This window comes from Aspergillus sclerotioniger (assembly GCF_003184525.1).
Source record: "Aspergillus sclerotioniger CBS 115572 chromosome Unknown BO94scaffold_20, whole genome shotgun sequence".
Classification (NCBI taxonomy): domain Eukaryota; kingdom Fungi; phylum Ascomycota; class Eurotiomycetes; order Eurotiales; family Aspergillaceae; genus Aspergillus; species Aspergillus sclerotioniger.
In genome coordinates this window covers 425,286-452,263 of record NW_020291010.1, presented here as the reverse complement: position 1 = coordinate 452,263, position 26,978 = coordinate 425,286, and the positions used below count along the sequence as shown (strand labels likewise).

The 26,978-nt window shown below is 51.6% G+C and overlaps 10 protein-coding genes across 10 annotated transcripts; 5 read left to right on the top strand and 5 right to left on the bottom strand.

Moving 5' to 3' along the window:
* Nucleotides 1-1,751: 1,751 nt before the first annotated feature.
* Nucleotides 1,752-2,689, bottom strand: BO94DRAFT_547951 (uncharacterized protein; the record flags this gene model as incomplete). Its single annotated transcript, XM_025613362.1, has 3 exons — nt 1,752-1,913; nt 2,133-2,303; nt 2,423-2,689. The coding sequence occupies 3 exons, from the start codon at nt 2,687-2,689 to the stop codon at nt 1,752-1,754; spliced, it is 600 nt and encodes a 199-aa protein (XP_025465750.1).
* Nucleotides 2,690-6,754: 4,065 nt separating this feature from the next.
* BO94DRAFT_625823 (arylsulfotransferase family protein) lies at nt 6,755-9,104 on the top strand (the record flags this gene model as incomplete). The annotated part of the gene is made up of 3 exons (XM_025617311.1): nt 6,755-6,887; nt 7,256-7,575; nt 7,627-9,104. 3 exons carry the CDS (start codon nt 6,755-6,757, stop codon nt 8,926-8,928), a joined length of 1,755 nt encoding a protein of 584 aa, XP_025465749.1. The 3' UTR covers nt 8,929-9,104.
* Nucleotides 9,105-9,640: 536 nt separating this feature from the next.
* On the top strand, nt 9,641-10,987 carry BO94DRAFT_520457 (putative salicylate hydroxylase; the record flags this gene model as incomplete). The annotated part of the gene is made up of 2 exons (XM_025610110.1): nt 9,641-10,495; nt 10,553-10,987. The coding sequence occupies 2 exons, from the start codon at nt 9,641-9,643 to the stop codon at nt 10,985-10,987; spliced, it is 1,290 nt and encodes a 429-aa protein (XP_025465748.1).
* A 380-nt stretch (nt 10,988-11,367) lies between these two features.
* Nucleotides 11,368-12,829, top strand: BO94DRAFT_536922 (2-oxoisovalerate dehydrogenase subunit beta). Its single transcript, XM_025612148.1, has 3 exons — nt 11,368-11,995; nt 12,059-12,621; nt 12,670-12,829. Exons 1-3 carry the CDS (start codon nt 11,442-11,444, stop codon nt 12,705-12,707), a joined length of 1,155 nt encoding a protein of 384 aa, XP_025465747.1. The 5' UTR covers nt 11,368-11,441; the 3' UTR covers nt 12,708-12,829.
* A 479-nt stretch (nt 12,830-13,308) lies between these two features.
* Nucleotides 13,309-14,630, bottom strand: BO94DRAFT_147963 (uncharacterized protein). The gene is made up of 6 exons (XM_025605776.1): nt 14,154-14,630; nt 14,046-14,101; nt 13,935-13,994; nt 13,805-13,876; nt 13,666-13,749; nt 13,309-13,599 (listed from the first exon to the last, which is right to left on the bottom strand). Exons 1-6 carry the CDS (start codon nt 14,444-14,446, stop codon nt 13,427-13,429), a joined length of 738 nt encoding a protein of 245 aa, XP_025465746.1. The 5' UTR covers nt 14,447-14,630; the 3' UTR covers nt 13,309-13,426.
* Nucleotides 14,631-15,362: 732 nt separating this feature from the next.
* Nucleotides 15,363-18,013, bottom strand: BO94DRAFT_148046 (Zn(II)2Cys6 transcription factor). Its single transcript, XM_025605778.1, has 6 exons — nt 17,687-18,013; nt 17,317-17,482; nt 17,067-17,234; nt 16,516-16,994; nt 16,334-16,468; nt 15,363-16,282 (listed from the first exon to the last, which is right to left on the bottom strand). Exons 1-6 carry the CDS (start codon nt 17,810-17,812, stop codon nt 15,512-15,514), a joined length of 1,845 nt encoding a protein of 614 aa, XP_025465745.1. The 5' UTR covers nt 17,813-18,013; the 3' UTR covers nt 15,363-15,511.
* A 1,460-nt stretch (nt 18,014-19,473) lies between these two features.
* Nucleotides 19,474-21,337, top strand: BO94DRAFT_148028 (putative MFS transporter). The gene is made up of 2 exons (XM_025605777.1): nt 19,474-19,846; nt 19,913-21,337. The coding sequence occupies exons 1-2, from the start codon at nt 19,659-19,661 to the stop codon at nt 21,252-21,254; spliced, it is 1,530 nt and encodes a 509-aa protein (XP_025465744.1). The 5' UTR covers nt 19,474-19,658; the 3' UTR covers nt 21,255-21,337.
* Nucleotides 21,338-22,175: 838 nt separating this feature from the next.
* BO94DRAFT_520444 (uncharacterized protein) lies at nt 22,176-22,949 on the bottom strand (the record flags this gene model as incomplete). Its single annotated transcript, XM_025610109.1, has 2 exons — nt 22,537-22,949; nt 22,176-22,456 (listed from the first exon to the last, which is right to left on the bottom strand). Exons 1-2 carry the CDS (start codon nt 22,892-22,894, stop codon nt 22,176-22,178), a joined length of 639 nt encoding a protein of 212 aa, XP_025465743.1. The 5' UTR covers nt 22,895-22,949.
* A 246-nt stretch (nt 22,950-23,195) lies between these two features.
* On the bottom strand, nt 23,196-24,629 carry BO94DRAFT_536917 (NAD(P)-binding protein). Its single transcript, XM_025612147.1, has 2 exons — nt 23,867-24,629; nt 23,196-23,804 (listed from the first exon to the last, which is right to left on the bottom strand). The coding sequence occupies exons 1-2, from the start codon at nt 24,500-24,502 to the stop codon at nt 23,508-23,510; spliced, it is 933 nt and encodes a 310-aa protein (XP_025465742.1). The 5' UTR covers nt 24,503-24,629; the 3' UTR covers nt 23,196-23,507.
* A 192-nt stretch (nt 24,630-24,821) lies between these two features.
* BO94DRAFT_536916 (potassium channel family protein) lies at nt 24,822-26,921 on the top strand. The gene has a single exon (XM_025612146.1). It carries the CDS (start codon nt 25,158-25,160, stop codon nt 26,658-26,660), a length of 1,503 nt encoding a protein of 500 aa, XP_025465741.1. The 5' UTR covers nt 24,822-25,157; the 3' UTR covers nt 26,661-26,921.
* Nucleotides 26,922-26,978: the final 57 nt, after the last annotated feature.

Genomic DNA, 26,978 nt, shown 5'->3' with positions numbered 1-26,978 from the left:
AAGAATCTAGCTAATAGTGTACACGGGGGCACTCACCTTTATATTCTTAAGGATAAGAATCTTGAAGGAAGGGAGGTGGTGTTACGGACCCCTGCTAGCTAAAGAGACTAGTAAGGCAGTTATATCAGGCAGAAGGGCTGTACTCGGAAAGATGTAACTCTTATCAGGAAGGACCCGAACTGAGCCGCTACGTGTTATGAGTCACGTGACTGCGGGTATATGAAAGGGTATATGGTCGGGTATATGGTATATGCATGTGGTATATAGAATGGTATACAGAATGGTATACAAGAGACGGATATATAAGGACACTTCTTCATATACTTAGTTAGTTCTGTTCTTCGTGCTCAATAATACTGTCTTTAAGTAACCATACGTTTTGATAAAGCTTAGTGATAATACTCGTCTGTACTTACTTACGGATAGCTGCGCGGCACTATCTAGCCTTACTTCTCTTCTCTTGTTCAGATCAAGTCACCTTTAGATAGTCAACAGCCTGACTACCTTGTGAACTGAATCAAAGGTAGTCAGGCTGTTGACTATCTAAAGGTGACTTGATCTGAACAAGAGAAGAGAAGTAAGGCCAGATAGTGCCGTGCAGCTATCCGTAAGTAAGTGCGGACGAGTGTTGTCGCTAAGCTCTACCAAAACGTAGGTTACTTAAAGACAATGTGAATTGAGCACGAAGAACAGAACTAACTAAGTACATGAAAGAGTGTCCTTATATCCTATCCTTCGTATACCATTTCGTATACCATTCAGGATAGATCGAGGGTCGATCCAATCACGTTCCCGGATCCCGTATACCATATCGTATACCCTCGATGGTAGATCTGATGGTAGATGGTCACGTGACACAGCGTTGCCTCGGGTGTTACCTCAACCGGGATCTTACTCAATAAGAGTTGCTGGCTGCCCGAGTCCTTTCTGGTCGTTACCTTTCTGCCTGACGAGTCCGCTTCTGCTAGTAACCTGGCTAGCAGGGGTCTGTAACAGCTATATTCTCTACAGACACTCCAAGGCTCTTATATAATATCAGTTTCTGCAGGTTTTAGGATTAATCTTAGAGATAAGTTTATATCAATTACTGCAGGCCCCCCCATATAATCAATACAAGATTAAAATATAGTTATACTATTTCAGATACAGCGTTTCACTTCGGACATAAAGATGAAGTGACCATGATATAAGAAGCCGTTGAGCTTGATTAGATAAAAATATAACTGACCGCTTCTCTGCACTGGGATATGGCAGCTAGAATCAGATTATCACCGTGACTAATAATATAGTCAAGAAAGGCAGCGTTACAGGTAGCAAGATTTTTATATCTAATAATCAATCTTAACATTATCTTTTATAGATATCAAGGTTTATTAGTTACATCAGTCTGCATGATCTCCGATCTCAGGTAAGAATGCTCACCCCATCTATTGCATACTTACCCTGCTCACCCCCGGTCGCGCGACACTAAAACAGCACTCACCTATTTCTCACCCAAGCAGCACCCATCCGTCTTCTGGCCACGTTTAAGCCACACGCCGGGAGGTTAGTAGTTGGGTGACCATCAGCGAATCCCTTCTGTTGTATGTTTTTTCTTCTTCTTTTGTTTTTTTTGCTTGCACTGAAGATTCATTCTCTCGTCGCTGGTAATCCCTAACGCAACCCTTTGAATCATGGACAAACCGTCCGATCGATTGGAATTCATGCGGGTTCATGATCCAGAATGAAATCCCTCGAAATGATGAGTCCTTTTATAAACGAGACGGAATAACATCGAAAACTGACTCCTCAAACTGGGGATCTTGGAAAGCCTCACCTTTATTTCGGGTCCAATTTAAACACTCTTTCACAGCGTCCCCATAGTCCGTCTCGCTCTCGTAGGCTTTCTTTAGCACCCGAGTGGCAGTGTTACACTGCAATCAATCGTCCATCATGTCCTCGTCTGCGGGCAATTAAAGAGAAGGCATGGTATGGCCCAACAATAGTTCGGTTAAGGCTAAACCAAGAGGAGAGAGGATATCGAGCGGACACTCCCATTTCTGTCCGAGGTTAACACCTTCCAGGAAATTTATGGATAGTCGTATATATATCTGTGTTCGGAATGACGAGGGAACAAGATATCCTGGCTTTACCATTGTTCCTTGAGCCAGCTCACGTGTAGCTGGAGAAATGGCCGCTAGCAGTGCGGCGAGATATAACCGGTCCCGGCGACTAACCCATCGGTGCTTTGGATCGGGGACGCAGGCGAGGACGGAGAACGGCATAAGATTTCTTGTAGGAGTGCAGTTGAAGTTGCTGTTTGGCTGTAAGAAACACGCGTACGTTGTATCTCTCGCCTGTACTCGGAGCTTCTTCGGAAACATGTCCGCAAGTTGAGTCTCTCAAGTGTTAAGCAAAGGTCTTCAACGAGGAGTGGACGGACCATTGCAGTTTGCTGTGTCACTTCCAGGCAGTGCACTTGATAGACAATGAACTGAACCTTGCGTATTTTTGGTGAGTGATTGGGGCAGTTTCTTTGTGCCCATTGGGCTCGTCGTACTTGTAAGGTTTCGCCGATTGAGTCGGCACTTAGTGCGATCTCATACCATTCTTCTTGAAATGGCATTTCTGTCAAGCTGTGGACATACCGAATTGCAGAGGCACTTCCAACACTGCCCACCGACCATGATATCATAAAGCGCCCTGGCATGGTTTTGCTCTCGCGAAATGGGATAAGCCTCCCCTACGCCGGCTCGAACGGCGTGGTGTTAGTTCCCGGTATTCATGTTGCTCGCAGTGTCCTCAGTATCTGGTTTGGCTTCTTGATCACATTTAACATCTCTTCATGGATGGCTCCGGAGAAGACCTTATGGAACTTCATGGCGGTTAGTGGTTTGATGGAGATGGCCTGTGGGGATAAAATCATGAGTCCTTTTAATCCAACGAGAGGCCACATAGCCTGCGCTGGAATAAAATTTGTGTCTCGAGCCCCAGTTTACGAGAAAGCTATTCCAAAAACCTGCAGAATCCGGCTACAGTTGCAACGAAGACATGTAATCACGACCGAGCTTTACCGTCACCCTATCCTGGAACGCCATGTCCTTCCAGTCAGGGCTCTTTGGATTGCTGATCAAGTCAAATCGTTTGTCGTGGTCATCAACCACATGCTCTAGTAAGAGCTCCAACGTATTCAGCAGAGAACCGCGCACTGAGCACTCGGTCCCCTCACATAACCTTCCATTTCCCGGCGATATCGTTCAAGCGCTTGATCTTCTCCAGTCAAGGAACATAATCGTCTAAGTGTTTAACCATCAGGGGAAGGATGGCCAACACCAGGCCAGCTGCTCCTACCGGTGATTATAGGCATTGGTAGTGTTGGAGATCTCCCCCCTTCTAGGAAGTGCCCCAAAGCCGCTGGCTGGGCGAGCTGGGGCGACTCTGGGTTTGGTCTAGGAATATCGGCGTTCATCAAGTCGGTCAATCATCACTGAACTATCGTCTTCGTGACTCCTCCCATTTAGGAAGCGCAACCATGAAGCTATTGCAACAAACGCTCCGAGTATTACAAGACTTAAAAGAGGTGGCTGGTGAGGCCGGACAGGGACATGAAGATAGAAGCTTTCTCTCAGGTGACAGCGAGATCGAGTCCGAAGACGACGGCAATGGGATCACAGAAATCCAAGAGATTTATCAAAGTCTGGATTATACCATCAATCTCCTAAATTGTATTTTGATGGCCGTTCGCCAACCGGTCGCCCACGATCGCCTTCTCTGAATGAATCTCAAGAACGCAGCCTCCTTTGAGCCGTGGGCTCAGGATAAAGTTTCGCGCCAGTACCCTCAGGCGGAGTTCCCGGCTGAACCAGAAATTACCACCAGCTCTGAAGGATCATCAAGGAGCCATGCCGGAAGTACTTCAAACTTATCCACATCCGAAGTATACCAACTTAAAAAGCCGCAATCCTCTGATCCCTTCTTGGCAAAGAAAGTGTCACCGAAGGTGCAGACGAAGACCCACTCTGGATACTACCTAAGATGAACCATAGAGCAACGAGATAGATACCACAGGGGCTGTGACTGTGCGATCAATCTCCAGACATCACTATAGATCCGGGGCATGGTGGATCAAGATTAACCCGTGACTTGTTAGCTCTGCAGCCTTGAATTCCGGAAAAACGTGGTTTGAAGAGCAAAAGACCATGTGATTGTCTTGCGAGCTTTATGCAATGAAGAGATTCAATTTTATGCTGTTAAAAGCGAGAGGCTATGTGTATGTTTATCTTTAGATCTAGTGACTTCACTTACTAGGCCAACGCTAAGTTTCCTTTGTGACAGGGGCACGTTACCAGCAGGGCATCCGCAAGGAACGAAAATCTCATAGTAGCCACAAAGGCGAAGCGCCCCTGGACTTGAGTGAGAACGATGGCGATGTTGACGAAGGCCTTGCTCTCACGAAATAACGACAGGTCAAGAGTACTGTGCAGCAGAGGTTGAGTGGAGGTCAAGGTAGTCATGCTGGGGGAAACAAAGGAAGGAGAGGAATAGGGAGACAATAAGGCACCTGCTTGGTCAATCTGATCTCATCAACATAAGTGACAATGGCATACTGTCGTACGCATGACACCCAGCATCACACCGCATACCAACTCACTAAAAAACGAGATAAGCTATCCTGATGGAAGAATAACTTTACGTCAACAGAAAGGTGGTCGATAACAAGACTGCATATATATCTTGTCTGCCTAATACTTGCTGATCACCTATCACTTCTGACTTGTGGGTTGGTTGTTTGCTCAATCGGATCCATCCGGTCCCAGGCTCCACCGATAATTTCTTTTCCGGGCCAATCTTAAGCCCCCTAAAGTACGAGGCCATGTTGGGACTGCAACGGTATTAGCCAACTGCCAAGACAAGGCTTGTTCTATCGGGCCAGCAACGAGCAGGACATCCGAGAACAATAGCACGCCATCGATATCAATCGCACAAAGAAACTGATCTCGTGGCTTTGGCGAGACGCGCGAAACCACACCTCGGGAATCATTCCCCGGTCCAGGCAAGTCTCCACTTCCTCATGTAGCCGTAGACACTAAAATCCCAGACTAGCACCGACTAAGGCATGCCGGGATTCGATAAAGGAGCTCACACTACCTATGATATGGGGTAGAATTTTGCACCGACGGCCCTCGCCTCGGCCAATAGTACTATTCTTAGTAGTGGTCCTGACGGTCTCCCAGGGACATGTCGCTCCCATGGTCAAATCAGGGTTTGGAACCACCGGCCGAACCCATTGGGGCCTCGGGAAAGATTGCCGCATCCACGCTAGGCTGGGTCAGGTGTACTGGGACGCCGCAATCCGGACTGATCTTGCAAGTCAACGCTGTTATGCGACCACAATGACATCGGATCTATGCTGGTTGAACCTTAAAACAGATACATTGCTGGGTGGACGGACCTGATGCCATTGGTGCGATGGCGTCATCGCAGCGCCGCTGGTGGCCATGGTCGTGCGTGGGTGGTTATGGGGGTAGATAGCGATTCAGTATCTCTTCTGCCTAACAAGCTCTGTGCTGATTTGTTGACTCGGAAGCAATGGTTGGCTTAGCCGGATCCTGGGGTGCGGTTGTTAGTCTCTCCTATGCTTGTCCTCATCAGTCAATAGACACGTCTTCAGTGCCGCGCTTTTAGTTTGTATGATCTAGAGGTGCTTCGTATGTATGAAGTACACCCTAAGGGACTCGGAGATGGCGCTTGCACCAGTCTTCAAGACAGTTTCTCCGAACTCCATGGGCAGCCACAATCATCATACTGCGTTCCGCTGTCCGTTCTAAGTTATCCGCTTCCTCCGCGATTAGTCGCTTGCACCAGTAGGATCCCTCCGCAGTTGACAGCACCATGCTTTGACAAAGTCAACATGGAAGCTCTGTGTTCATTGGTGATAGAGTGCCGACCCCTATCTGATTGGAGCAGAATGACCCTTGCCGAGGCCTCATCACGCGTGCTGCCCCACTGTCAATCTCTGGCCAATCATCAACCGGTTCTGACTAGCGGAGGGTCGACTGGTTTCACCCGCATGACGATGATGAATCCCAATAATAGTCCGGCAGTGATCTTCCAGACGGCTCCCCTGTTTCACATTACTATATCTAGGAGTCCATGATACGCGTACTTGAGGGAGAACCAAAAAGGTCAATTCCAGTATCGAATGCGCACCTTCTGGAAGGGCCCGAATTCCATTGAACTTGACGTGCCTGGTGCCGAATATTTGCCTCGGAATGGAGTAAAGTTCGAGCTTGGTGACGACGCGGGCGGGTCCGAGTGGCTGTCAGCACCGGGAGTTATCTTTAGTCGTCACAACTCACGCAAGCCATTTAGATATCATCCGCCTATCCGCCACAGATCAGATAATTCTACCGGATAAAGCCATCCAGAGCTGCCTTGCTTATCCCGGTCGTAGATAGCCAAAGCGCTGTATCGCCCTCATGTGCGCTGGACCTGGTTACTCGCATCAGTCCAGGATGCCAGGCCAATGGCAATTCGGGACAATAGAATGTCGCTACGGTGCCAAGGCAGACGCGAAATGAATTCTTGCTCGCGGTGACGGGGCCGACACCGCCACGCAGTGGGGGAAAATGAATTTCCACTTGCCAGGCCACGCCAGTGGTGCACCCAGCACAGGGGCAAGAGGGAGAGTGGACGACCGCCAGGGTGGGCCCGCGCTTCCCCGATCCACGGTGGCTGTCTTGGCACAGCTGGAGAATGGTCGCGGAAGCCAATCATGGCCGGCCATGGGCGGTTCGCGTCGACGTTGACCTCCGCTGCGATGGACATCGGCTTCTATGGATCGGTTCGACGCCGCGTGGATGGGGCGCTTTGGCATCCGTTTCGGGGGAGCCACTGTCTCCTGAACGGTAAACTCAACCGGGGCGGTGGTTCTTATTCTCGCCGTTACTCCGCATGCTTGGGAAACTCAATGACATGATGAGCGAGCTGGTGTCTTACCGTTGGTTCCGACAAAGCTATCTTCCCAGATTGTTCCTTTTATCCCGCACGACTCCCGATCCGATTCCCCCTTGATTCATCCCTTGGACTGCTTTTGTTACTCTGCTCGTCCGCAATGTTCCAATGTCCTCGTGGACTAGGACCCTCACTTGCGCCAATCGCTTGCGCTCAAGGCTCTCGGGCCTCCATGTCGTCACGGTTGGCGCCTTAATCAGTCTTTGCTATCTCTTTTACACATTCGCCGTACCCCAGCTGCATCGTTTGTCGCTCCGCACAGACCTGAGTTGGTATGATCTGGGGCTATACGGCTTTGGCCCCTCGAGAAGCTATGTTTCGTTCGAATATGAGTCTCCCACGGTACAGATTTCTGAATGGGAGTCGGGCTGCGACTCACGGTACACTTTTTTCGCCCCCCGAGGAGACTCGGTTGCCCAGCCGGGGCCGATGATACTCGACTCCAAAGGGGAGCTGGTCTGGATGAAATACAATTGGGATGTGACCCAAGACTTCAAGGTCCAGCGGTACCAGGACACTGACTATTTGACATACTGGGAGGGAGGTGAGACCGAAGGTCGGGGTTATGGAGCCTGGTATATGGTAGGCAACACTGAATGAAGCATCGTGGGATAAGATACTAATAGTTCTCAGCTGGATTCGACGTATACTCAGCGATATGTGATCTCTCCTGTTGGAAACTATGGCGGTGATCTCCATGAATTCAACATCACTCCCGAAGGAACGGCTCTCGTGACAATTTATGATCCTGTTCCAGCCGACCTGACCTCCATCGGGGGCCCAGAGTTGGGTTGGATATATGACGGTGTCTTTCAAGAAATTGACATTGCCACGGGCGAACTCCTCTTCGAATGGCGCGCATCAAATCATTACCCCATCAACAGCACTTATGAGAAACTCGGCAAGTCAGGAATAGTGCGCAACTTTGCCTTCGACTTCTACCACATCAATAGCGTCGACAAAGACGATGATGGAAATTATATCGTCTCAGCGCGACATACCCATACCGTGAGCTGCATTGACAAGAACACTGGCCAGGTGCTGTGGACCCTGGGTGGCAAGCTTAACGAGTTCCACGATCTCTCAGGGGGAAAAGCAACTGACTTTGCATGGCAACATGATGCGCGCTGGCACAAAAACAATACCTTGACTCTTTTTGACAATGCACGCCACTCGAGTAATGACCCATACAGTGAAAGTCGCGGGGTAGCCATCGAGCTTGACGTTGCCGCTCGCGAGGCGTCATTGCGCGCCGCGTACCATCATCCTCAACAGATGTGGTCGGTATCGCAGGGCAACGTCCAGATGCTGGATGATAGCGGCCGAGTTCTTGTCGAGTGGGGCCACAGTGCTGCATTTAGCGAGTTCAGCGCCGACGGACAGTTGCTATGCAACACTCATTTCGGTGCCTCGGCCTTTTTCGGGTTCGGGCGGGTAGTCTCCTATCGTACCTTCAAGGGCACCTGGGTTGGCCGGCCGCAGACCGTCCCAGACGCCGAAGTGCTGGGAGGACATGTATATGTGAGCTGGAACGGTGCAACAGAAGTCGTGGCATGGCGTCTGGAGGTCTGGGAAATGGACGATGTTAACGACAACTCGTATCAGGCCGTGGCCCAATTTCCGAAAGATGGCTTCGAGACCGAGATCAAGATTCCCGAAAATCTCGAGCTTACCCTATTCCGATTGGCAGCATTAGACTCCAATGGAAATGTGCTAGGCGCCACCGAATTACTCCAGCGAGAGCAAGGCGGCAGTTTCGAGCAGGTCATGAACCCCCAATACTGGATTATTGGCATGGCTTTTGTTATGAGCGGAGTCGGCTTGTTTGCCGGTTTGTATACATGTTGCGGCTGGGGCCATTATTTCCGTCGCTGTCGCTCCCGTTCCAGCGAATATCAGTTGGTCGCCTTTAGCGATAGCGATGCGTCCGTTTGAAATCGTGTCGAGTTCACTGCCCTGGTTGTCTTGTTCAGTGGATATGATTCACAGTCTGACAACGCTGCAAGGCAGGTTTCAGCGCCATGCCGGTCGTCGCGACAGAAACCGTGAATCGGATGTGGCAGGCTCAGCGCCACTCTTTCTTTGTATATACTATCTTGAACCCTGTACATATGATACCCTCATTCCAAATGTGATTATGGATGCGTTACTGGCTCTTTGGAGACAAGCATTGGTGTGCTGACGGTAAACTTAGCAATGCGGTATCACCACGGCTGGGTTAACTCGGACTTGAAATCAGACACACACATGACCAAGCATCGAACAACATGGAAGCCGGCCAGTAAATAGTCTTGAATAGAGCGAACACCCTTCGCTCGAGATCCTTGCAGCTGAAGATCGACATTGCCAACCCTTGAAGAGGGGTAGCGTGGCACCGAATGGCAGCTGTCCAATACGAAGTGCAGACCCAAGACAGACAGTCAGCTCAATTCCACTCTCTTTCGCCTGGACGCCTGACAGCAGCGCATGATAAGAGACTTTTCCCGGACGGTAGTCGCTGATTCTGGAAATGAGGCTCCGACCCGTCACTGACAGTTGGGCTGAATTTGCTTAGACTTCATTGCACGTTCCCACTAGATTGAGAACATCACCCTCACAATACGTCGAAAAGTCTGTTATAATTTTCAAAACTAGGGCAACATCCAGGATGTCCTCTGTGCGACCGACCAAAGAGTTCACTGTCGCCATCGTTGGTGGTGGTATTGGAGGCCTGACTTTGGCCGTCGGGTTACTGAGGCGCGGCGTGCCAGTTCGCATCTATGAGTCTGCCCCAGCCTTCAAGGAGATTGGCTTGGGGTTGACTATCGGTCCTGCTGCCCACCGCGCTATGCCCCTGATAGACCCGCAGATTCGCGAACTGTATGATTCTCTCATAACTACCCATGCGGACAGTCCGGGGTACGAGCGATTTCGACAAACCTGGTTCGAGGTTATTTGGGCGACGGGCGACAAGGCGGGAGAAGTACTGCTAGATCTCAAAGCTCTTCCGTCTGGACAAACATCGGTGCGAAGGGCCGACTTTCTGGATGCGCTAGTCAGTCTCATACCACCAGACATTTCCAATTTTGGAAAGCGGATGGTCAGTCTCTCTGAAACTCCGAACGGCATGGACCTCTTCTTTGAGGATGGCACTTCAGCTACTGCAGATGTAGTGATTGGATGCGACGGAATCCGCTCAACTGTAAAGGAGTTCGTTGTTCCCGAGGAGTACCGACAGAGCTTGCCACGCTATAGCGGCATGTACGGGTATCGTGCAGTGTTGGACATGGAGACAATGGTCAAAGCGGTTGGAGACCACCGTGCCCGTGTGTCTAGCATGTACATAGGACACGGTGCCTATGGAATCACGTATCCGATTGCGCGGGCCAAGAAGGTCAACGCCGCCTTTTATACTTTCCGTGACGAGTGGGATAGTGACACTTGGGTTCGTCCCGCGAGCATGGCCGATATGATGAAAGATCTTGAGCCGGTCATGGGAGGTTGTGTTAATAGTCTACTCCAGGTACTGTTCTTGTCAGCTTCATATTTTGCACGACATTTCGCTAATTCTTCTCACAAGCACATGCCCGATACCTCTCAGTGGGCCATCTTTGAGCAGACACCGATCTCCACCTTCATCAGGTCGCGAGTGGCACTTACCGGGGATGCGGCACACGCATGTACGCCGCACCAGGGGGCGGGAGCCGGCCAAGCTATTGAGGACTCTCATGTTCTTGCGGAGCTTCTGGGGGATGCGCGAGTGATTCGAGTGGAAGACGCCGTCGCTGCCTTTGAAGCCTATGATGCGATTCGCCGGCCACGGAGTCGCAAAGTGATCGATAGCAGCAAACAGAATGCTTACCTATTGAGCCTGTGTCTCGATGGTGTTGGAGCTGATGACGAGAAGTTCAAATCAGCATTGCAAGAGCGATTGCAATGGCTATGGGACATTGACGTGGAGGACCAAGTGGAGAGGGCGAGGACGGACATGCTGAAGCGATTGGGAAGGGGGTAGTAGAAAGATGTGTGGTACTTGGGATTTCATAAGCTCGTTCCAGGGACTAAATGTGAAGATGGACCCCTAGGAAGTGAAGTTTTATGTTAAGTTCATACCAGTAGGCCAAAACGGAAATCCGCTGGCCATCTGGAGAACAGAGACGAAGACTCTGTGTCCCAACATTTTATCTTTGGAGGAAAAAGAAACAGAGAGCGAAAGAGTATAGTGGCGCTGGCCCAAAAGGGAAACCGCGGCTAGGCCCGAAACAGCACTCGCTGAGTCAGCCAGGGCGGCAGGCACCCAGGCACCAAGGCCGCGAACCCCGGTTATCCACGGGGTTCGGGGCGCATTCCCCGCATGATCCAGGCAATGCTTCCACTTCCTTGATAAACCCAGGGGGAGAGTTCTCCCCCTTGTTCATCGTGATTTTTCCTCCCACTGTCGAGCTCACCACTGCATTATATCCAGCACGATGGCCTCCCTCCGTTTACCCAGACTAATACCCCGACCCCGTCGGGGTTACTCTACCGCCGCATCTCCTTCCTCGCGCCTTAACCTGCCCATCGACTACAAATCGACACCGCTCCTTCACCACACGCCCTCCAGCTTATCGGACACCTTAGACCTGCCCAGTTCCACTACCTCAAAATCTATAAACCTCTATCAAGCCATCAACTCCGCGTTACGAACCGCCTTATCCACCTCAAACAAGGTTATGCTCTTCGGGGAAGATGTAGCATTCGGTGGTGTCTTCCGGTGCTCGATGGATCTACAAACGGAGTTCGGGTCAGAACGCGTGTTCAACACCCCTCTGACGGAGCAAGGTATTGTTGGATTCGCGATCGGGGCTGCCGCGCAGGGCATGAAGCCCGTTGCGGAGATTCAGTTCGCCGATTACGTCTTTCCGGCGTTCGATCAGATCGTGAACGAAGCCGCCAAGTTCCGGTTTCGTGAAGGTGCAACGGGGGTGGATATCGGTGGAATAGTAGTGAGGATGCCCTGCGGAGCGGTGGGACATGGTGCTTTGTAAGTTACGTCGGGTTCTGGAAGCCAGCACTATCATCAATGCTAACTATCGGGCTACGCTAGATACCATTCGCAGTCTCCCGAGGCGCTATTCGCGCATGTCCCCGGCGTACAGGTCGTCATGCCACGGTCTCCATCGCAAGCCAAGGGGCTACTCTTATCGGCGATCTTCGAGTCCAAGAATCCCGTCATCTTCATGGAACCGAAGGTGCTATATCGGGCAGCAGTGGAGCACGTTCCTAGCGAATACTATACGATCCCGTTGAACACGGCCGAGGTGGTGAAGCCTGGAAACGACGTGACTGTCATTTCATACGGACAGCCGATGTACCTCTGCTCCGCGGCCATCGCAGCTGCAGAGAAGGCCCTGGGCGCGAGTATAGAGCTGATCGATCTGCGCACGATCTACCCGTGGGATAGACAGACGGTTTTGGATAGCGTGAAGAAGACGGGTCGGGCCATCGTCGTGCACGAGAGCATGATTAATTACGGAGTGGGTGCCGAGGTTGCGGCCACCATCCAGGAAGGGGCGTTTTTGCGTCTGGAGGCTCCTGTCAAGCGGGTGGCAGGATGGAGTACACATACCGGACTTCTCTATGAGAAGTTCATCATCCCCGATGTCGCGAGTGCGTATCCCCTCCTGTCCTCTTTAAACTACATACTAACCTCGATAGGAATATACGATGCCATCAAACAAACCCTCGACTACTAACCCGTAGCCCCTACACATACCAATGACAATCATGCACATACATACCCATAACGATACAGACGGTGATGATGTACACAGTCAGCCAGTTTCGATAGATCAATCAGACCCATATTCTTCCCCTCAGGAGGTACACTATACATAGTAGTAGATAGTCTACCTTACCTACCCCTAGAACAACAACTCCCACCACATCAAACCCTTCAACCCCTACCATAGTTCTCAGAAAACCCCCACTCACCCGAAACAACCCCCCCCCCCCCCCCCTCGGTCATTTACCCATCCTGTCCCAACTCCCGGACAAAAGTTCCCATCGAATCCCCGGACGGGTTACACCAAGTCCGGAGAGATCCCATCTCAAACTCCCCGATCGACAATGAAACCCACCGAGCCCGGAGGGGGGTGGTCCAGAACATTGCTGAGTTTACATTCCGCAAAATCTTATTTTCGCTCTTGTGTAGGGGGAAATAAGTCCCCGTCGATGTGAAAACATTCCTAGCCGGGCTTATGGGAAAAAGTTGACATCCATTCCTCGTCTCTGATCACAAACTGGTAGATTTGACAATGTACATATAATGTATAGATTATGCAAGTTCACTATCAGAAAGAGAACGGTGCAAGTGTCGTTTTTCAATAAATGCAAAGAAGAAAAAAGCAGCTGACTAGCAGTTGTTACCCCAATCGTCAATTCAACACACTATCCTGGATATATCCATAGACCTTTAGGCCTCAACATCGGCGAAGGTGTCCTTGTTGATCTTGATGGCATCGGTGTGCCAGGTCTTACCACCGTCGGAGGTAGAGAGTCCGTTCGTGGAAGAGCCGCTGTACAGAGAAACGGTGTTGCCGAAGGTCTCGTCAGCAGCGCTGAGGTGAATGGTGATGTTGTTCCAGCCTAAAGGTTGAGGTCAGTCTCTTATTTGTCTTACGGGCGAGGGGCAAGGGCGGAAGAGAAACGTACTGTAAGACTGGAGGGTACCGCAGTCACCGGAACCGGTGTAGCACTCATCTCCAGAGTAGAGGTAGAGAAGAGGGTTGTCCAGGGCTATGTTGTCGTTAGTCAGTATAATCATGAGGATTTGGGGATATGGGCAACGCACCATCGCTCTCCTTGGAGACAGTCTTGCCATCCATGGTGACAACCTGGTAGACCTTGTCGTTCTCAACGTAGACTGTTTGCATTCGTCAGAGCTAAGATAACATAGTTCGCGATTGGAAGCGAAAACATACCCTCAAAGTCAACCTGGGTGTTTGTGGGGACAGTCACGTAGGCCTGGCCGTTCTGACCGTCTAGCCATCACATTAATATATAACTCTGGATCCGAGGACTGGACAACCTACCAGGAGTGTACGTGCTGGCAGCGACACACCACTCGTCGTCATCGGCCGGGCAGCCCCTACCTTCATTAGCATCGTCTGGTCATACTTATGGAAGATCCAATAACATACTGCGACTCGTTGTCAGGAGACCAGTTCAGCAGAGGCTGGTACAGATCGGCATCGTAATCACCGGCCGTAGAGGAGAGACCAATCCACAGAGACACCCAGACCTCGTCGTCAGTGTTCTTAACGGTCACGCCCGAGGGAACGGCGGGAGGCACGAGGGACCAGGTGGCCTTGGTGATGTGCGCATTGGTGGGAGGACCAGTGTAGAAGCCGTTTCCGAAGGCCCAGGCGTCAGCGGTGGTGGCGGCAGCGCGGGCAGCGAAGGCCAGAGGCACAGCCATGGAAGAGTAACGCATGGTGATGGTGAGATGGAGTAGTAAAGAATGTAAGGCTTCAGGCGAACCGGTCGCTAAGAAAAGAATGACTGAGTGGGAAGGAAGTGAGTGAGCAAGTGAGTGTGAGTTGATTCAAGCTTGGTAGAAAAGGTGCCGCCGGCCAAGATATAAAGCGTTTGAGCCTGAAGTAGGCTATTGGGAGGAGACGGCATTTTGGCACGAAGATTGTATCAGGAGCATGGTGGACCCGTCGTTGGTGGAGTCGCCATTCAACCTTGTTTTAAGTTGAAACGCTAAGGAAGTAGTTTTTACCGCGCCGGCTGTCGGTCGCTCAGTTCCTTCCATTTTGTCGGATCCACACTCGGGGCTCAGGAGTTGACAGTGCCAGTATGAGTTCAGTGGTCGAGGCCGAAGGGCACCCAGCCATCGAACATTATTCGTATTCGTTTTCCCTTCTGAACTTCTGCCTAGTCAGCACGGCCCTACGCTGCCCTGATCTAGACCGCATTAATATATGGTTGATACGAAGTAATATTCTAGCCTTATAAACCGTCCCCGCTGGAGGGGCTTTATCCAATGATCGACGCACCTGTGCCCCTATTCCCGCCGCCTCTCGACCTGATCAGGTGCTACTTGGCAAGTCGCAATCCTTCTTCTTCATTCTTCGGGCCGAGCGAGACCCACCTCACGCCAGATGTCCTTGGCTTTGGTGCTAAGAGAGCTTTAATTGGGTTTGGCATTGGCAAGGCTGGGAACATTGCATCTGCCGCGCTGTCGGCATGGTCATAGAAGCCGAGGAGATTAACTTAATACTCCGTCATTCAATATGGAACGTGGCCATTCAACGTTGATGCTTCTTGTGCCCCATGGGAGGACATGCTTCGTCAAGTTAGGGGCAGCTGCCACGGCAGGATCCCCAATGATCAGTAAAGCCGTCAGTCGGTAGAAATGAGTGAGATGGATCCCTGCATCGGCCCATTACAGATTATATACCACGAACAAACCATTGCCAGCAACCCGGAAGGAATCATAACTCATGAAGATTTACAGTCAGCTTCATCCGACGATCCGAACCCATCTTTCCCTTCATGCCTCTGCGCTCACCTCCGGCGACTGTTCCCGAGGAGACCCGCTCCGAGTAGAGATCTCGGACATGTTGCTCCCCCAAAGACCCAGGGCATGTCGCTTCTCAACCAGTTTCAACACCTCGTACATGAACTTCCGTTCGGGTCCTCCTTCCGGGAATACTTCCCAGGCCACTCTGACCGGGAATGCAAGTCGGTTAATCATGTTCCCTCGTGCATTCAGCAAATACCACTCCAATGTCCGGCAGATACCACACCCTAGGGAATACTGTTCCAAGGGTCCGACGCGGTCCGTTGGTCGCGTATCAACAGTCGATAGAATCAACCGTGTGGAGTAATAAAGGCACATGGTTTGTGCGAGACGAAGATCGGGATAGACGAACTTGGTGGGAGTCATTATCCCCCCTGTACGGAAGTCCCGACACTGGAATATGGGAAATTGGCCGTCAGGCACGACCTCCACCTCTTGGGGTGGCCCGTCGGGGTAGTTGTCGACCCATTGGACTTTCCACTGGCGGAAGCGGTTGGTCAGGTCGGCGACACCGCTCCAGAGAGAGGCTTGCTTCACGGTGATTTCATGGGTGCTGTACATGTTGGACTGGAGAGTGTCTTCGATGTCGTCGAACTGCGCAAGCAGAGCCGGGATCTCAGTTGCCAGGTCGAGTAGATAGTGCAGGATGTCTCTCCTGCTGGTATTGGCGGACCAAGGGAGGTTGATCCAGTCCTCGCTTGCGAGGAAAGAGGGTTTGCGACTGACCATGGCCGCCGCAACCTGTGGCTATCTTAGCAAATGCTTCGAGGAAACTTGGATCTTAAGACGCACCCAGTATGGACGCAGCTCCGTATAGAGCAAATGCTCCACCCCATGCACATGATTCTCCGGGCCTCGGTGCTCGATCAGGCGCAGTGCACCATGGACGTGGGCAATCAGCGACACCTGGGTAGTTCGCTCCACACTCTACGGGCTATTAGAATCATCCATCAAGTCAAGGGCGATGCGGATACCTCAAAGGCCATCAAAAGGGTGACCGTCACCAACGTCGATTCGGCCTTGCTACGCTCGGGATCTTGCAAAGCCTGCTGCAGACTCCGTAGCACTCGGGGATAAAGACGGAATCCAGCCGCTTCCAACTCCTTATTCTGAACGGTCCGACCAAAGTACGCGACCGATACCGATTCAAACGCGTCCTCGAGGATGGGCGAAAACATGCGGATTTCGGCAGCCCGCCGTAGGGCACCGGCCTGACCGGCTTTTGCATCAACTTCGGGGCTAAATGCATCCACAAAGCGTTCAATAAACACACCCAGCATGGGCTTCGTGGATCCTATGTGACATATCGATCCATAGCTCGAGTCCTCTGAGTCTTCCGACGAACTCCGACTGTGACCATCGGGACCCGACCGAGAAAAGATCTCCTCGTCCGGATCCAACGAGTCGTCACTGTCGTACGAGCGAGGCTGGTGAAGGGTGACGGCACCATGTTCTGCCCCTGTAATAACGACCCCTTTAGCTCCTGGGACAGCACCCTCCCCACTACGAAGCGGCGGACACCCACCTTCTGACCCATTTACCGGTCCCACCGAGATCGCCACCTCATTTGTTCCCCCGTGAGATCTTCGGATTCCGGCGACAAGACGGTTGACCGCATCCGGGGGGGCCGAGCGGATCACATCGACGAGGCTTTGGAGCTGCGCTAGACGCCGTGGAGTTCGGCTCCGGTGTTCTAGAGGATTAATTAACTAGGTCAGCTGCAGGGCATCTCGGAATTCACCGAGGCAAGCCTGCCTCGGAGTGGGAACACGCACCACGGGTATTGAGGGTCGCCGTTAGCTCGCGGATTTCCGCGCGGAGATTACGGATCTCGTCGGATTGACTGATGGGCTGGAGGTCATCTTCAGGTTCGGTATCGTAGACGCACTTGGACGGATAGCCGTGGGCACAGCACGCATGACAGGGTTTAACGCGATCACACTGTTACTCAGGATCGTCAATTAGGGAGGATAACGCATGCAGGTGAGCCAGCGAAGTGGGTTGCACGGGCCCCCTCTCCCCAACTAGCAGTCATCCCCATCCGTTTCCTTTTTCCACCTGATTCCTATTCGTCTGTATGATTTCTTTTTGAGGGAGCATGGAATGAAAATACACGCCCGTACAGAGTATCGGGTCGGGACGCACCTTGACCTTGCGGAACCGGCAGACCTTGCAGGACCGCAGTTGACGGGCCAGTTGAGTCGAAGTAAGGGGTGTCTTTATCCGGAACTGATCGGGGGCCAGCACTGTCTGCGAATCGAGGGTCGCCATGTGCGGCGAGTTCAGGCGGAGCTCCAGTCGTACCAGTGTACCAGTTCACGATGTAACAATAGGGGAAGGTCGAAGTCGAGCTTGAGCGTGAATGGGGCCAACAGGACGGCGGGATCGCTGCCAGCAAGATCTGGGCAAGCATGGCCGAGTTACTCCGAAATTCTCACTTTCGCTTACGCTGGGCCCAGTGACCCAGGAGACCAATAATCGATCGCACTTGTAGCGACGGCGGCCTGGGAAGTGGGTTCGGTGGGCTCGCCATCGGCCGCTCGACTTTCTTTGACGATGGCGCATGACGGAGGATTGACTGCATAGATGGCTTCCAGAATCGCCACCGAAGGGATTGGAGAAACGTGGAACGGAGAACAGTTGACAGTGTATGCCGTCCGCGGTCAAAGGTAGATGCTGCGTAAAAGAGGGGTCTCGAGTTCCAAGGTCCAGACTTGGGTGGGAGTCCGGCAAGGCACCAATCAGGCCGGTCGGGGCTGGCGGCGGATCCGGATTAGCGTCACTGCAACGGTCAACCAGACTCAGACCGTCACTCCATAGATAGACAATATCAACACCACATCCCTTGATCGGATGATTGCTTAGTACCTTTAAGGCATGCTGGATTCATGCAGGTGTCCGATTCTCGGGCCATTTCAGTACCCGAAGGTGGAGATCTGTCCCAGTCGCGAACGTCTCTGGCCCGCCGGTTCAATATATACCATACTGTCATAGGGTAACCATCTTATAAATGAAGTAGATAAAGTGTTAGCATCGGGTATCTTAAAACAAACGTGATAGTAGTGAGGATTGTTGACGGTAGCCCCGGTTCATCGATAAAAAAGTGATGATGTGATGCTGATAGATGGAGGGGGAATAACAAATTAGACCGGTGCCCGATGTCACTGACCAGAATCACCTGACAGTTGGGATCACGAGATCCTCCGGGATTCTCTCGAGTCGACAAGACTTCACGTCCGATTTCCAATCCTCCCCAGCACCACCTTGTCAATCCACTACCATGCACTCCGTACCCGGAACAAGGCTGTTGATCGATGCGTCAGAACGGTAAACCGATGGATGAATCGTCGATAGAAATCTCGGAAGATGAAAACGGCTTCGTGTGACGACATGGTGAGCTTCAAACTGACAGACTAGCAGATGCGCGCGTCCAGCCACTCGCAACCACACCCAATGACGAGCTTGTCGGAAATACTGCGAGCCAAGCATTGCCATGACACGGGAAGTCACAGCTACTGGCTAAACAACCAGAATAAGTCTAACAGACTGAAAACGCCATGGACTTGGATCTGCGACACTCAGACATCGCCAAGGAGACGGCCATTCGTCGCATAAAGGCGGGGATGTCAACAGAGTTCCCCGAGACAGAATTTCACGGGAATATAGGATCAAAGATACGAATGATCATGGACATCCGACAGACGGACGAGTCGATCAGCCCCACTTCCCCGGACAACCTCCGATGACAGAGATACATACTAGTTGTGGCACGAAGGATGAAGAAGAATGGCGTGGGGGAGAGGATCAGCCGAGTAGCTCTTGGTTCACCTAGTCGTCGTTCCCCGCATTTACATGCACCCCGACATCCTCGTGGATCCAACCAGGACTGAGCGTCCCCCCACGCCCGCCCCTCCCCCGGATCCCAGGTTGCTTTGCTCACTACCGGTGGCTCCCTACCGGTGGCTCCATGACATCCATCCTCACGCACTGTATCAAGCAACCCCTATCTTTTGCCATATATAGCTGGGGGTCTTCTCCGTCATGATGAACTCCACAATAGAAGTGCCGATGCTCTTTGCTCCCTCCATTAAGCGAACAATCTTCCGTTTACCTCATCATGGCGGAAACTTTCATCACCGACCATGACGCCATGGGCGAAAAAGCTGAGATCGCCCATGAGGAGGTCTCTCAGTTGGCCCAGCTGACGGAGGAAGAGAAGATATTAGAGAGACAATTGCGGCGGCGGATTGACACCCTCATCATGCCGTTGGTCATCCTCGTCTATCTGATGAACTACATCGACCGGTACGCACCTCGTAATCATCAGCCTGGGACGACAGGGACTGTTAGTGCGACGAGCTGACTCTACAGAAATAATTATGCCGCCGCCAAGCTTCAAGGCCTGGAACAGGACCTCTCCCTCAATGAACAAAAGTACGAAACGGGGCTTTCCATCCTTTTTGTCGGCTATATCCTCATGCAGGTCCCCTCCAATCTGCTTCTCAATTACATGGGCCGCCCTTCGCTCTATCTCGGTTTCTTCACCACGGTATGGGGTCTCGTCTCGGCCTTGACCAGCCAAGTCACAAAGTATGGGGGCATCGTAGCCTGTCGGTTTATTCTCGGTCTGGTCGAGGCGCCTTTCTTCGCGGGCGTGCTTTTTTATTTGTCCAAGTGGTATACAAAGAAGGAGCTGGCCCTGCGCATGAGCATCTTCTACTCCGGCTCATTGCTTAGCGGTGCCTTTGGCAACTTGATTGCTGCGGGTATCCTTGACGGACTAGCCGGTGAGAGAGGTATGTCGGCCTGGCAATGGCTGTACATCATCGAGGGGTCCATCACGGTCGCGATCGGCCTAGCCATCTGCGTTGTGCTCCCCGACTTTCCGGACACCTGGAAACTCTTGTCGCCAGAGATGAAACAAGTTGCCACTCGTCGGTTGGCCATTGAGGCGGCCGAGGCAGATGTTGACGAGGGCGGCAGCATGAGCCAGATCAAGGGCCTGAAGCTAGCGTTCGCTGATGTCAAAACCTACCTTCTTGCTATTGCGTACATGTCTCTCACCGCCGCTAGTGGGTTCCAAAACTTCTTTCCGACCTTGACGGAGACGCTGGGTTATAACCGAATCATCACCCTGCTCTTAGTGGCGCCACCTTACGTTTTCATGGTTGTGTACAGCCTTGCCCACTCATACCTGTCCGATCGATTCGGTTATCGCTTCTGGTTCTTTGTCGGTCCAATTCCCATCACGATTGTGGGATTCATCATCTTCATGACGACCGACTCCTTCGGACCTCGGTATTTCTCCTTTTTCCTGATGATCTTCGTCTTTGCTCAGAACGGCACATTGTATTCCTGGATCGCGAATGCAATTCCCCGGCCTCCAGCGAAGCGAGCTGCCGCGTACGCATTCATCAACTCGGTTGCCAACTCGGCCAGTATCTGGACCCCGTACACTTACCTGGAACAGGAAGCGCCTTATTACTACACCGCCATGGGAGTGTGTATCGGGATGCAGGTTCTTAGCGCCGTCGTGGCAGCCGCCCTGTACTTCCACCTGAATCTCCAGAACAAGCGGCTGGCCCGGCTGGAGGATGAGGACGCCATCTTGACGGACAAGGAGATTCGACGGCTGCAGAGGACAGCGGAGGTGGAAGGAATTGATATTGCGGCAGCGCGTCGGCTCCAAAAGGGGTTCCGATATGTGACCTAATTTAGAGCTGTGTACGGCGTATATAAAGAGGGTATATTCTTGCTCAAGATGTCCCATGTACCTCATGGCAGAATAAAGCATACGAGAGAACAGATACGCTGATGACGCACATTGTTGATACTTTATTACTATATATCTTCCTGAGAGATCTCATACTGTTCTTGCTTAAATCACACAGCCAGCTTGTGATAGTCCTGACAAGCTGGAATTGTCTACCTTGAACTGCTTTCCCCAGCGGTGACACTGGGGGGAAATACAGGTCTTGCCCACGGGGTTTGTACCAGGTTTTTGATGAGACTTGACCGCATCAAGGGGGCGGGGAGTAGAAATAGAAACGATGCCGGTTTTATTCTTATGGATAACTTGTTCATCAATATGAAATGTTGTTGACATGCTACCGTGGAATGAAAGTCGTTACCATATAGTGACCGATCCTATTTTAGCCTCCTTCTCCTCTTTCTCCTTCTTTGTTATTTCCCCCCATTTTTTAAAAAAATAAAAAAATAAAAAAAGCTTTTATCTCGATATTACTACACTCTACCGATTAGTACCCACCTCCTTAACCCTCCCAAACCGATCTCCAAATATCCGGGTCAGACAAGCCCACTAACCCCGCAAAGCTCCCTCAAAGCCAACCAGCAGATCAACCACCCCAAGTACTACTTACCCCCAACTCCCTACACCGACACATCCCCCCGAACCTTCATCCTATCCTCAACATTCCACCTAAAAACATCCAAATTCCAAGTCCAAGTATCATTCGGATCCCTCCCCGCCGGGACTTTTCCCCGGGGGTATATATCCTTCCTGAAAAGCACAAAGGGTGCGGTCTCAACATCACGAGGAAATATCTGCTGCAATGTACGTCAACACAACACTCAAAAATAACAACAACAACAACAATAATAATAATTATAATAATCATAATAAACTTACAATCCGCTCAGGAACTACCCCACCCCGTCGCCATATCTCAAAGTACCCAGAAACACAGTCTTCATCGAGAGCAGACCATTTCAACAAGATGACCACGTTGACGTGACTCCCGCCTGCAGTCATCCAGAGATCCTTGTCTTCAGTGAGAGATGATTCCGAACAGCCAATTTCGCAAACGATGGTCGGGATGAATTCTCCGAAGGGAGCAATGCACCATTCTGGTTCTTTGATTGTGGATTGGAAGGGGGGTGGGAATTTGTTGACCACTATCACACATTAACAATTCTCATGGTTATGATGATGATTGGAATGTCACAGAGGGGAAGGTGGCGGGAGGGATGCGTACATGGGCTTTTATATAACCAAAACCCATCGGTTTCATCTGGGGTGAAGAATCCGGAAATACAGGCTCGGATACGCTCGTGCTCGGCCCAAGAGCTGAAGATATCGTGGCCCCAGACTGGTTTCTTGATATGGAGTGTTTTGATGATGGGGTTGTAGGTGATGCGTATGGATCTTGGCTTGATGTCTTTGTCTTCGGATAGGTTGCATGCGACTGTATGGCCTATTTTTTCTTCGATTGCAGTGTATTGGAGTGGGAAGGGTTGGTCGGGTGAGAGGATACCGTGCTTTGCTTGGGAAAACAGCTTGTTGGTTGTCCAAGGAGGGTGGTTAGATAGGGCTGGGCTGCGTTTGTGGGACATGGTGAGTCTGGTGGGTTGTGCGGGATGGTGTCTAGGTAAGTGTGGTGATTTGGTGTTGAATTGGAAAGGTATTTTGGGGCAGAGAGTACAAATAGCGAGGAGAATATATGGTTGGGGCACTGAAGAGATAAATATCTGGGACTGAGAGCTAATGAGCACGTGATGGGATGGGATATTGTGAAGTATATGGAGTATCCTTCTTCACTGGTATGGAAGAATGACTTCTCCAGAAGGGATTCACCTATGGAATATTACAAGATGACTGCCCATCAGTGAACTTACAGGGGAATCCTATAAATTCATACCACTGCCGACACCTTCACAATCCTAGGCACCACCTTTAGGCATCTCCTGAGATATCAGAAACTTTCCATGTTTTCTGCGGGAGCCTGGCTAGTTTTCCTTATGAATATGCACATTCATTATGCCTAGATATTATCGATTGCCATTTACAGTCCAGTCATGATGGTACTGTTCGGTGGGCTTCTAGGAGTGAATCTTGTAGTTCACCAACTCAGCTAGTCACAAGGCACTGATTCATACCTCTCTTTTTTGAGGTAAACTAGATCCGCAGCTGAGTTCCGGAAGACTGGCAACACAACTATGAATGACTTCACCCCGGAATCCTCACCACCGCCCTCCCAGTAATCCCATCCCTCTCCAACCCCCTAATCACCTTCTCCGTCTCCTCAAACCCATAAACCCTCACTTCAGGCCTAACCACCCCCAAAACCGCCAACTCCAACAACCTCACCATCTCCTCCTCCGTCCCCACCGACGATCCCACAATCGTGATCCCCCTCGCCGCACACCCCGTAGCCGAAACTGGCAACTCGACACCATTCTCCGGCAAGGCCACACAAACCATGACGCCCATATGTCGAATTACGTCCTGCGCCGTCTTCAACGCCTCCCTCGTCCCCGGCACCACCACTGTCGCATGCGCCCCTCCCCTTCCGTCAATTGCCTCACTCTCGCCCCCACATCCTCCTCATCCCGAAAATCCACAAACACCTCCGCCCCAGCCTCCAAACTCAACCTCCTCTTCTCCTCCCCGTGATCGATCGCAATCACTCTCCACCCTTTTACCCGTGATGCGATCTGGCATCCGATGTGTCCGAGACCACCCCCACTTCCGGATATCACGACCCACTCGCCGGGCGATATGAGGCCGTCTAAGCGACCCAGTGCTCCCATCATGGTTAACCCCGCGCATAGTAACGGGGCGGCGAGCTCGTCTGCGAGGCCAACCGGAATACGTGTTAGGAAGCGCGCGTCTGCGAGCACGTATTGTTGGAGGGTTCCTGGGACGTGTCGACTGGTGTTGACTTGGTGGGGGCAGTAGTGCGGGGAGCCGCGCGTGCAGACGGAGCAGGTCGTGCAGGCGTTATGGAGCCATTTTATGCCGACGCGGACGTGGAGCCATTCTGATAGAGAGGGGTTGTTGCGGGGTGTTTGAATCACGGTGCCGATGCCTTCGTGCCCGAGGATGGGGTTGTAGGTGGCCCAGGCGAGGGAGGCGCGGATCTCGGAGTGGCTGGTTGGTATGGTGGTTGGGGTTTGTTTAGGGGATGTTAGAGAGGGGAAGAAAGGGGAGGTGCTTACCATAGACCGGTACAGGTTAGTTTGACCAGGACTTGGTGGTCTTGGGGCTGGGGGACGGGCATGTCATCGCGGAGGTGGATTTGGTAGTTGGGGCCGGGGTTGACGAGGACGGCAGCTTGTTGGGTGGTTGGGATGGATGACATTTGGAGGATGGTGAAAAATAGCATGTCAGATGGGAGAAGCTGACTGTTTATGTAGACTTCTCGTATATTTCAATCAAATGATTAATAATGAATCCGTCACGCCACCTCCGCATTTCGGCACGTCGGCCGGCAAATACCACCGAGCTTCTTCGAGAACCGACATGTCAAATTGCAGATCATCTAAAGCTATCAAAATGCGTCATCGGTGGTGGCTAGCATCAACTAGCTTTCCTGTACTGGCGGTATTTCCCCTTCTCTGCATCAGCGACCTCACACTAAGAATCTCAGGGAACAATCGGCGCCATGGCAACCATGTTCAACATCTGCACCGTATGTCAAGGGTGGCAGGAAAGCGTACACTCTGACTCCTCGACCAAGATGCTAGTTCAGCCTGCCTGGTGTGTCCTTGATCTCCCATTCAATGAATCCAAACATCCAACTCTCCCAGGACCGTGACTCTCAAAGCCATGTCGCTGGCAATATCCGCGACGGCAGATCTCACACTCTTGCTAACTATGAAGCTGAAGTGGAGTGCAGTCAGGGGTTTTACCCTGGCCGCCTGTCTCTGGGCTTCATCCGCGGCCATCCTCTTCAGCCTCGTGGGTGTGATCGCACAACATCCTCCCCCGACCACACCACCCCAGACATGGCACTACACGCAAAACTACTACTACGGCATCTTCGCAGCCTCACTCTACATTTTCATCGCGTGCTTACTGCTAAACTACGCAGCCAGCATCTGCACCGTCCATCTCACTCTCCAAGACCGCGCATCCGTAGAAGACACAAGCATCGTCCTACGAGCACTCACCCTAGCAACCTTCCTCCTCGGGGGAGCAGCCATATACGTCTCCATCGAGGGCTGGTCTCTTCCCGACGCTCTCTACTGGGCCGTATACACGATCCTAACAGTGGGGATCGGAAATATCGTCCCCAAAACCCACCTCGGAAGAAGCCTGCTCTTTCCATATGCGACAGCTGGCATCACATCGCTGGGTCTCTTCGTCAGCTCAATAGCATCATTCTCAACCAGAATGGGCGAGTTCCATCTTCGATTCGAACTCCAACAAGCAGGGATCAATCTCCATACAGCACCCCACCCCCACACCAAATACGAACCACCCCCCAAGATAAACATCTCCAAAGCACGAGCCATTAAATCCAACTACCACCGCCGTCGTCGCTGGCTCGTTTTCATTTTCTCCGCGACAGCTTGGCTCCTCCTCTGGCTCGTCAGTGCCCGGATCTTCAAAAGTTCCGAGCGCAGTCAGGGCTGGACTTACTTCGACGCCTTGTATTTCACCTTCGTCTCGCTGACGACAATCGGATACGGAGATCTCTACCCGACGAGTATTTTCGGGAAGTCGTTTTTCGTCTTCTGGGCTCTGCTTGCGGTCCCGGTTATGACGGCGCTGGTGGGCGTTATGGGACAGGTGGGATTTCGTGCTGTGGTTTATTTCGTGCAACGGGTGTGGAAGATGTGGCCTTGGGGACGTTACAAGAGTCAAATATGGTCGTTCTTGAGCAAGAGGAGAGTTGATGTCCCGGTAGGTGTGTCGTTACTGGGATTAGATGCTAATATCGAAGACGAGAAAAAGCATCCAGATGTGTATGACGGGTCACAACACGATGACGACTTACATAACCCATCAAACTCACAACACGGACAGATCAAATCTACGCGGCATAATCTCCGACTAGGCGAAGAGATCATGGCCCTCGTGGGTATGCTCCAAGGCGATGTCGGAAATGTAGACCTGTATCATGAATGGGTCCGAATTGCGCCATTGCTTGATAAGGAGTACGAACAAGGGTTTATACTTTCAGCTCGGGGTCATTATCGTCCACGGGTTAGTGAGGCTATTTGTCCTGATCGGGTAGCAACAGACCGGAACAAGGAAATATTGTTGATGATGAGGTTGCTTATTGAGACGCTGTGTTCCCGTATGAGAGAGGAGGTCCAGGGAGGTGTTAATATGGAGGGGGAAATGGCCACAGTGTGTGGTTGGACTATCTAGTGACTGGCCGCCTTGCAGATAATGGGATCACGAGCTCGGATGGCGATCATCTGCGAGCACCAGGGATGAAGTGTCGGGATCGCTTCATCCTTGAAGGTATTTCTCTACCCGAGGGAGTTCTCTTTTGGTCTGTCTGGTTGGGACCCTCTTCATAACAAACAGACACCAGTCAGTCAGTCCTAACAGGTTCCCACTGTGTAACTAACCAACATGGCTCGCAGAGCACTCATTCTATTTCTTTCACTCCAAACCCAGTTAGTCACTCACTTTCAAGAAAAGATGATAATAAAAAAAGGCTTCAAGTAGAGAGAGAGAGAG

Excerpts from the sequence above, each read along its gene's own strand:
- BO94DRAFT_536922 (XM_025612148.1), top strand. The coding sequence starts at position 11,442 with ATGGCCTCCCTCCGTTTACCCAGACTAATACCCCGACCCCGTCGGGGT. Across the intron at positions 11,996-12,058 it reads GCGGTGGGACATGGTGCTTT|ATACCATTCGCAGTCTCCCG; the intron begins GTAAGTTACGTC and ends GGGCTACGCTAG. Across the intron at positions 12,622-12,669 it reads CATCATCCCCGATGTCGCGA|GAATATACGATGCCATCAAA; the intron begins GTGCGTATCCCC and ends TAACCTCGATAG.
- BO94DRAFT_147963 (XM_025605776.1), bottom strand. The coding sequence starts at position 14,446 with ATGCGTTACTCTTCCATGGCTGTGCCTCTGGCCTTCGCTGCCCGCGCT. Across the intron at positions 14,102-14,153 it reads TCTCCTGACAACGAGTCGCA|GGGCTGCCCGGCCGATGACG; the intron begins GTATGTTATTGG and ends TAATGAAGGTAG. Across the intron at positions 13,750-13,804 it reads TGTCTCCAAGGAGAGCGATG|CCCTGGACAACCCTCTTCTC; the intron begins GTGCGTTGCCCA and ends ACGACAACATAG.
- BO94DRAFT_148046 (XM_025605778.1), bottom strand. The coding sequence starts at position 17,812 with ATGGCGACCCTCGATTCGCAGACAGTGCTGGCCCCCGATCAGTTCCGG. Across the intron at positions 17,235-17,316 it reads GGCGACCCTCAATACCCGTG|AACACCGGAGCCGAACTCCA; the intron begins GTGCGTGTTCCC and ends TTAATCCTCTAG. Across the intron at positions 16,469-16,515 it reads CCCTTTTGATGGCCTTTGAG|AGTGTGGAGCGAACTACCCA; the intron begins GTATCCGCATCG and ends AATAGCCCGTAG.
- BO94DRAFT_148028 (XM_025605777.1), top strand. The coding sequence starts at position 19,659 with ATGGCGGAAACTTTCATCACCGACCATGACGCCATGGGCGAAAAAGCT. Across the intron at positions 19,847-19,912 it reads CTGATGAACTACATCGACCG|AAATAATTATGCCGCCGCCA; the intron begins GTACGCACCTCG and ends CTGACTCTACAG.
- BO94DRAFT_536917 (XM_025612147.1), bottom strand. The coding sequence starts at position 24,502 with ATGGTAAGCACCTCCCCTTTCTTCCCCTCTCTAACATCCCCTAAACAA. Across the intron at positions 23,805-23,866 it reads AGGAGGATGTGGGGGCGAGA|GCGTTGAAGACGGCGCAGGA; the intron begins GTGAGGCAATTG and ends GGGACGAGGGAG.
- BO94DRAFT_536916 (XM_025612146.1), top strand. The coding sequence starts at position 25,158 with ATGAAGCTGAAGTGGAGTGCAGTCAGGGGTTTTACCCTGGCCGCCTGT.